At 44.3% G+C, this 9,074-nt stretch overlaps 1 protein-coding gene across 3 annotated transcripts in view; it reads left to right on the top strand.

The window, feature by feature from the left end:
* LOC110311004 (ubiquinol-cytochrome-c reductase complex assembly factor 1) overlaps positions 1-9,074 on the top strand; it is an 84,187-nt gene that overhangs the window by 35,524 nt on the left and 39,589 nt on the right. For all 3 annotated transcript variants that reach the window (XM_021184191.1, XM_029473908.1, XM_029473909.1), the window contains exon 7: positions 7,595-7,703. In XM_021184191.1, the coding sequence (XP_021039850.1) occupies positions 7,595-7,703 (109 nt within the window). The remainder of the gene's footprint in view (positions 1-7,594; positions 7,704-9,074) is intronic.

Raw genomic sequence — 9,074 nt, 5'->3', positions numbered from 1 at the left:
CAGATCAGCCCAGCTCACAGATCAGCCCAGCTCACAGAGCAGCCCAGCTCACAGATCAGCCCAGCTCACAGATCAGCCTGCATTTGGAGTAGGTGCTCACAAAGACTTGCTAAACAAGTGATTAATTAATACATGAATTTTATTGTTACTTTCTTTTTAATGTTTATTTTGCATTCGTAAGGGTCTGTAAGCCTTCCCTCCCCCAAAGAGCAGTTTTCAACATTTAACCTAGGACCAGGGTGTGGTGGTACAGGGCTGTAATCCCAGCTCTTTGGAAGCAGAAGCAGCAGGATCAAGGCGTTCAAGACTCGCCTGAGCCATACAAACCCCTCTAAAAGAAAGAATAAGGAAAAACAAACAAAAAACCAGTTAACATGAGCGCTTAGTCTAAGGATTAATTAAGTATTAATCCAATTATGTATTGGATTGAGCTGTTTGGTTCTTTTGTGTAAACATAGTTTTCAGTATTCTCCAAATTGGCTTGCACTGACTCTCCTCGTACAGTGAGGGTGTGGCCTGTGTTAGCTTTGTCTTAGACCCTAGGTCATCTAGTCATTAGATGAGACATTTTAAATTTGTTTCATTAATTTCACTTTCTCTTTGGGCCTCACTTGGTAGCTTTAATCTGTTCTGTCAATCTTCTGGTGGCGAGGGGCGATTCATCTTTCTGAGGCAGGGTCTCCCCTGTGTATCCTGGGCTGCCCTCAAATTTATGGTGTCCTCACCTCAGCCTCTCCAGTGCTGGAGTCACAGGCTTGCAACATTATGCCAGGCTATATATTTATCTTTAGTAAAATTTGGTTTCTTCCTTTCTAGGAGTGGCTTTTGTCTTACAGGTAAGCTCGTGTCAGCGTAAGCATCAATCCCTTCCAGTGTGCTGTTTTCATTTAGATTTTAGATTTTTTTTTTTAATTAGGTATAGGATAGGGAGGAGCTGTGCAGATCTGTATATGTATATATCATCACCTGTGTACCTGGTGCCCTCAGAGGTCAGAGGGCATTGGATCCCTGGAACTGGAGTTACAGGTGATTGTGAGCCCCCGAGTGAGCTCTGAGAGTCGAACCCTGGTCCTCTTCAAGAGCAGCTGTGTTACTAACCATTGAGCATTCTCACCAGTCTTCCAGAATGCATCTTCTAGTGTGATGACAGGAAACCCCATTCTTTTTTTTTTTTTTTAACATTTATTTATTACTATATGTAAGTACAGTGTAGCTGTCTTCAGACACACCAGAAGAGCATCAGATCTCATTACTGATGGTTGTGAGCCACCATGTGGGTGCTGGGATTTGAACTCGGGACCTCCGGAAAAGCAGTCGGTGCTCTTAACCACTGAGCCATCTCCCCAGGCCCGAAACCCCATTCTTGCCTCGGTTTTGTAAGGCGATTTGCTGTGGAGTTGATACTGAGTGGTGCTTGCGTGGGTCACAGATCCGTGGAGCGAGTTCGGTGTGGTGCTCTAGGAGTGATTTGATTTTCGCTCGTTGACAGCCTTCAACCCACATTTTCTAAACCATTAGGAACGCCAACATTTTAACGATAGAGATTTAAAGCAAACGTCACTGTTTACATTTCTCTCGAGGCAGTGCAGTCTTGTATTTCCAGCCAGACAATGAAAGAATTCCTCCATGTTGTCACTCTCCAGCCTTGGTGATGTTGATATTTAATTGTAAGCATGGAGGCTGGGAGGAAGAGTTAGCCTCCCAGTGTCTCAGCTGCTGAGTACAGGCGTGTTCATCTCACCAGGCCTTCCTCCCAGTGGCCCAGCACTGTCTGCTTAGCCTACAGAAAGCCAGACTTCTTTAGCACCACATTTCAAAGCCACCCACTCATGACTTCTCTGGTTTCACCTCTTAGCTTCTTATACTCTACCCAGCCACAAATTGAGGAAGTTGTTGTTCCTTCAACAGGTGCTGACGTCTCCCTTGGCCTTACCTTTGTTCCCCATGTTTCGTCTGTTTGGAAACCTTTGCTTGTTTGTTTGTTTTGTTTGTTTGTTTGTTTTTCCGAGACAGGGTTTCTCTGTATAGCCCTGACTGTCCTGGAACTCACTCTGTAGACCAGGCTGGCCTCGAACTCAGAAATCCGCTTGCCTCTGCCTCCCGAGTGCTGGGATTAAAGGCATGTGCCACCACCGCCCGGCTTGGAAGCCTTTTACCTTTTGTTCTGTCTTCACTTCAGCTCGTCCTTCCAAGGCTCACGATGTTTCCTTTCCCATCAAGCTTTCTCAGATCCCATTCGGATCTCCTCCTCCTCCTCCTCCTCCTTCCTTTTTCTCCTCCTCCTCCGTCTTTTCTATGTGAGCGTTCTATCTTCACACACACCAGAAGAGGAAATCAGATCCAATTATAGATAGTTGTAAGCCACCGTGTGGTTGCTGGGAATTGGACTCAGGACCTCTAGAAGAGCAATCAATAAATACCCTTAGCCACTGAGCCGTCTCTCCGCCCTGAGAGTTCCTTCATTTTCTATGTATGACCTTTTGAGCCCAGCTGCCCATTGAGCTGCTCATTGTCTTACAATGGCTATAGAACAAGCTGTTCTGTGAAACCCCAACAACCTCACCTCATGTTGATATAGTTAAAAGTTTATGATCTGAAAAAAATCTGTGCCTTTTAAACCTCAGTGGGCAGGTGTATTAACAGACTACAGGATTTTCAAATAAATGAAGAATTCCATTACCTCACTGTTGCTGTTGATGAATTAGCCTCCTATGACACTTAAGCATCAAAACACTGCATCTTTTCAGGTGAGAGGCTGACAAGAACAAATTAATTTATTTAAAAAGTACTATTGAACCTTGTCCAGTGCATTTCTGCTGTGCAGTGTGCTCTCTATCCCGTGCCCAGCCTTTTCACGGCCTTTTTCATTATCATCTCCAAGTCTCATTCATATCTTAGGTACTGTCTGGGTTCAGAGGTTAAAAGTTAGAATGAAATTGCCAACAGATCCATTTGAGGTCGATAGCGAACCTCTGGTTGGAAAGCTGCAGGCTCTGGGTCTGGAGAGATGGCCCCGAAGTTAACTGCAGATACAACTTAGTCAGAGGATCTGAGTTTGGTTCCCAGCATTCAACTTGCGCTGCTCATACCTTCCTCTAACTCAGCTCCAGGGAACCCAGTGCCTTTGATCTCCAAGGGCATTAAACTCATATGCACATACCCAGACACACACACACACACACACACACACTTAAAAATAAATCTTAAATTAAAAAAAGCTGGATGTTCACCAGACATTTATTCTTTTATGAGCAGATTTTGAAGTTGTCCATTCTATTACTTAAATCTTTACATTCTTCCCTGCTGGACAGTTTTTACTTTGTTAAGTAAATCTTTCGCTTTGGCCCAACCTCTGGTTTTGATTTTAATATTTGAATAGATAAATTTAGGGCCCTTCTCCTGTTTTCTCCAAGTTAGATATTCTTTGGCCTCTCTCTCATTCATACATACATATATATATATATATATATATATATATATATATATATAACTTATTTATTTACTTATTTGTGTGTGTATTTCGTCTAAATTGAGATCATCAGGATTGGGTGGCCAGTGCTGAGCCACCTTGCCAGTATGTTCTTCGATCTCTTTTTTTTTCCTCTTTTTCTCTTCTCTTAATTTTAATTTTATTATTTATTTATTTATTTTTGAGACAGGGTTTCTCTGTGTAGCCCTGGCTGTCCTGGAACTCACTCTGTAGACCAAGCTGTCCTCGAACTCAGAAATCCGCCTGCCTCTGCCTCCTAAGTGCTGGGATTAAAGGCATGCACTACCACCACCCAGCTTTTAATTTTATTTTTAGTTGGCCTATCATACATATTTATATATTATATAGTATTTTGACACATATGCACTTGTGTTACAATCAAACCAGAGTCATTAACGTGCCCACCATCTCATGTGTTATTTTTGCAGTGAGAATATTCAAACCACATCCCCTTCTAGCAATCTTTAGATATACTACACTGTCGTTAGCTGTAGACTGAGAATATTTGCCCACCCCCCACTTCTAGCCTACACTGTCATTAGCTGCAGTCCCACTACTGCGCAGTAGAACAGACGTACTCTTTAATATGACTGGAACCACTTGTCTCTTGAGATAGTGTTCAACATTAGAATCAGAAGATGCTGCTGTACCAAGCCGATCTGGAGTCTTGCTTTGCACACCGGGGACGTATTTTACTATCTAAAGCATGTTAATTTGGGGTCAGTATCACTATTGACTTGCATTGAGCGTCTCCTAGTACTTCCCTCCCTCCCTCCCTCCCTCCCTCCCTCCCTCCCTCCTTCCCTCCTTCGCTCTCCCCCCTTCCCCTTTAAAGGCTCTTTCACGCAGGTGGTTGTGACTCACGTATCTTGGACCTCTGGGGCTTTATTTGCTAGACACAATTGTGTACAGGGCCTTGTGTTCTCCCTGCTCAGAGTCTTGTGAGCTGCGGTCTGCCGAGATAGACTGTGGAGATATTTTTGGTTCATGGTTGGGTCATATAACATTTGTTCTCTTGCCGAGCTTGTCATCTGCCCATTTGATAAGTATGACCCCCCCCCCAATTTAGTCATGGAGACATTGAGACAGATTGGGCGGAAATCATTCCATTGTTGCTTGTAGGTTTTTCTTTTACAAAGGAGAGTAGTGAGACAGGGTCTGCTCTGTAGCTCATGCTGGCTTTGAACTTCCAATTCTCTTGCATCTACTTCTGTCTACTGGGATTTGTATGTATGTGTCCTAAGAGCCTGCTCCAAATAGGAACCTGTCTAGTAGCTTTGCCTTGCCTTGCCTTGCCTTCCTTCTTTCTTTTTCTTTCCTCCTCCCACCCCCAGACAGAATCATGGTATATAGACCAGGCTGGCTTTGAATTTACAGAAATCCTCCCGCCTTTGCTGGAACTAAAGGCAGATGCCACTACTCCTGGCTGATTTTCCTTTAAAGATTTATTTTATTTGTGTATATGTGTGTGAGTGCCTAAGGAGGCTGGAGGAAGAGGGTGCTAGATCCCCCAAAGCTACAGTTACAGGCCACTGTCAGCTACTCAGCGTAGGTGCTGGGGACTGAACTCGGGTTCTCTGCAAAAGCAGTAGATGCTTGCTGCTAGGGGCAGTGGGTGAATGAGAAGTGGCCAGACAGACACCTGTACAGTGGAGCTAATGCAATTGCTGCCTCCACTGTCTGGAACCTCAGCTCCATGGGGTAGAGGCTCGCTGGTCTCGGTAGGAAGCTTGTGGTCCTGCAGTCTCAGGATGTTTGGGGAGGAAGAAGCTGCAGCTGCTAGTCTTTGTCTTTGTGCAGACCAGTAATCATCTAAACTTTGACTCCCAAGTAAAGCTTTGCCATTTCTCTTGGGCCTGGGCCTGGGTCACATAGGTAACGGCTTTGCCAGTTTTCCTAATGGGTCTGAGACTTTGTGCATCCTCAAGATATGGCCATGCTCATGTCAGAGTACACATTTACCCCGGACCTCACTGACGTGGGCCTTCCTCAGATCCCCACTCACTCACTTAGCTGCTGAGCCTTCTCTCCAGCCCCTTGCAGTTGCTTTTAATGGGCAGGTTCTGCATGGAGAGAGACTTGACAATGTAAATAAGATATTCTGTAATTGTAACAGGAATTGTCCTTCAGTCTGCAGTCACTTGACACCTAGTTCAAAGCACCAGAATTCAGTTTGGTCATAAGAATAACATTGGGGATACTTTGAAAAGTTAGTAACCTTGAATATATTCTTTTTCATAATTAAATACAATACTTTAAGTGGCGCACGCCTTTAATCCCAGCACTCGGGAGGCAGAGGCAGGCGGATTTCTGAGTTCGAGGCCAGCCTGGTCTACAAAGTGAGTTCCAGGACAGCCAGGGCTATACAGAGAAACCCTGTCTCGAAAAACCAAAAAAAAAAAAAAAAGTTTCATTATTTTTAATTATGTGTGTGTGCACATGTGTATGGGTTGGTGCACGTGAGTGTTGTTGATGTTCAGGGAGGCTGGAGGCCTCAGATCCCCCTGGAGGCTGAGTTATAGGAGGTTTGTGGGTTTTCTGATGTGGGTGCTGGGAGCCGAGCATTGAATTGGGAAGAGCGGGATGTGCTTTCAACTATTGAGCCATCTCTCCCACTCCTGAATATATTTCTAAGTTAATAAAAATGACAAAATTCTTGCTGGGTGATGATGGTACATACCTTTAGTCCCAGCACTCAAGAGGCAGAGGCAGGTGGATCTCTTGAGTTTGAGGTTGAGTCCTATCTGGTCTACATAGAGTTCCAAGACACCCAGGATTACATACTGAGAGCCAATCTCAAAACAAGGCAACAAACAAACAAAAACAAACTTGATCTTTACCTTCAATGGAAGTCACATCTAGTGGGAGACTGGTTTGGTCATTATAGAGATGTCATTGTAGTATTCTTGGTGTCTATATGCTGAACAGATATTATCCAAGACAAGTGGACTAGGAGACACAGATACAATGGAAGAGTTTCTACATTTCTCATTACATTTTTAAAGGAAAAGGAAAAAATGAAAGTGGTTTTGAAAAGAATGTTAGGTTTTTACTGTGGGGGTGGGATGGACGGTGCATGCGTATGAATATACACACAGCCACGTATGGGACCAGAGGAAGGTGCCATGCTTCTTCCTCTATTGCTCTGCTGAAGCTCACCATTTGGGCAAAGCCAGCTGACCAGTGAGCTCTCTAGAGCGCATTGTCCCCAGCCCCAGTATCACAGTCACAGGCCTGCCCAGCCACATGTGTCTCTTTATGTGGGCCCTGGGATTCTAACTCCATTCTTTATGTTTATAGAGCAAATGTTCTTACCTACTGAGCCATGTCCTCGCCCCTGAAACTGATTCAATGATAGACTTTATTTATTTATTTATTTATTTTCTAAAGATTTATTTATTTATTACATGCAAGTACACTGTAGCCGTCCTCAGACACTCCAGAAGAGGGCGTCAGATCCCGTCGCGGATGGCCGTGAGCCACCATGTGGTTGCTGGGATCCGAACTCCGGACCTTTGGAAGAGCAGTCGGGCGCTCCCACCCACTGAGCCATCCCACCAGCCCCGATAGACTTTATTTAAACTTATATTTTAATGTGACAGCAATATCAAACATGTAAGTTTTTTCTTACTCTGTTTTTGAAATCCTTGGACTAGCCATGTTTAAAATGCTCAGTAGCCATAAGTAGCTGGTGGCTACTGCACTGAGCAGGAAAAGTCTTTGCCCACATTTAAAAATTCTATAGTAGTTAACAAATATCTTCCCCAGCTGAGTGGAGGATTCAGATTTGACCATCGTCTAACAGCCATGTGTGTGGCCTTCCGCGTCTGAGGGAAGCATCGAGGTATACTCATCTGTGTGGTGCTTACACTGTCACATGTAATGTGCAAGCCTTTTCCAGACTGCACACTTGAGATGGACTTTTTTACAGTGCCTGTGTCATAGGTGTCTTAAAGCTATAGCTTTAATCGAGTGTGGATATTAATGACAATAAGGTCACTCCTGCATTTCTGATTCATTGTGCTGTGCTAAAATCACTCCTGTATGAACTGTGTGAATTCATAGAAAATGTGGTTATCCAGTGACTGTTTTGCTTCCACTCAGGATGTGTCTAGTCCGAATGAAGCAGGAAGGCCGGACTGGGAAGTACATGTGCCGGATCATAGTTCATTTCATGTGGGAAGATGTGGAGCAGCGCGGCCGAGTCATGGGGGTGAGTGCTTCCCCAGATGCTGCCACGGCAGAATGGCTGAGCCGAGCCTGGGGTTCTTTCAGCTTTAGGATGGATTTGCTTTTGGAATTCTGTGAAATGTTGCCTAACGCCAGAGAGGCGGCTCAGCTATAGTCACCTTTCTTTGCCTCTTGGAAGCTTGACATACCACGGATACTTTATGGGTTTGTGCACATTATTGTGGTTTGTTGGTATGAGGACATCTTGTATACAGAAGTGGATAGAATTCTGGTGATGCGGAGGACAGAGTGGGGAACCAGATAGTAATCTAGCTAAAGGACACTGCCTTTGACATTGCTTCAATATTTGAATTAGTTCCCCTTTTACATTAGTTTTTTTGATTGGTCGGTTGGTTGGTTTTGATTTTCTTTAGACATGGATTCATGTACCTTATGGATTCCTGATTCTCCTGCCTCCATCTAAGTGCTAGGGTTATAGGCACATACCCCCATACCTGACTCTCTAGGTTAGTCCTTACGGGAAGATCCTGGTACGAAGGGCAGCAGTCCTCAGGGATTAAGGAAACTCTGGTCACTAGCTACCTAGAATATTTTGCCCAAGTATCCATTAAAAACGAATACCTTAGTAAATTCAGTAATTAGCCTGAGAAAAGAGAATATGGATCATGCAGGTGTGAGCTTACTTGCTTGTGTGTGCACACACATGTGAATGTGTGTGTAAAATGACTGCACACTATAGGATATATGTAGTACTGGGTTTTATGCATATTTGCTTTGTTCTACATGATCCCAGTTTTGTGTGTGTTCACACAACTCTCTTTTTCAGTCACATCATGTTCACGGTCTATCCATGCTAAGTGACTGTTCAGTCATAGCTGACTGTCATTGTCCCCATCTTCACACGCTCCCCCACTGTTGTCTGCTAACCCCATGCACTTTTTCTTTGAGACTTATACCCTGCATGTAGGTGGCGGTCTCCTCCTGAAAACCTCTGGGTCCCTTTGGGTTGAGGGTTTTCTCATATCTTTGAAGGAACTGTAGTGTAGGAGGCGTAGGAAGCCTGCCAGGGTTTGCCTTTAAGTATCTTTATGGACGCTCTATAGGAATAGCGTGGCAATGGCCTTTCCGTTGATTCTAAGAGAATGAAAGACCAGTTGTACCTGCGGTCATCACCTCTGCCTTGAAATCACGATTGAGATTTCTATGTGTTAGAGTGTGTGTGTTCCTGAGTGTATGTATGTGTTCCACACTTATGCAGGATTTCAAGCTGGTCAGAAGAGAGAGGGTGTTGGTTCCCTCTGTTCCCTTTACCAGATAGTTAGGAGCCACCATGTGGGTGCTGGGAACTGAACCCAGATCCTCTTCCAGAACCACTGAGCCATGTCTCTGATCC

The sequence above is a fragment of the Mus caroli genome, chromosome 2, assembly GCF_900094665.2.
Source record: "Mus caroli chromosome 2, CAROLI_EIJ_v1.1, whole genome shotgun sequence".
NCBI classification, from domain to species: Eukaryota; Metazoa; Chordata; class Mammalia; order Rodentia; family Muridae; genus Mus; species Mus caroli.
This window is presented reverse-complemented; position numbering and strand designations above follow the sequence as displayed.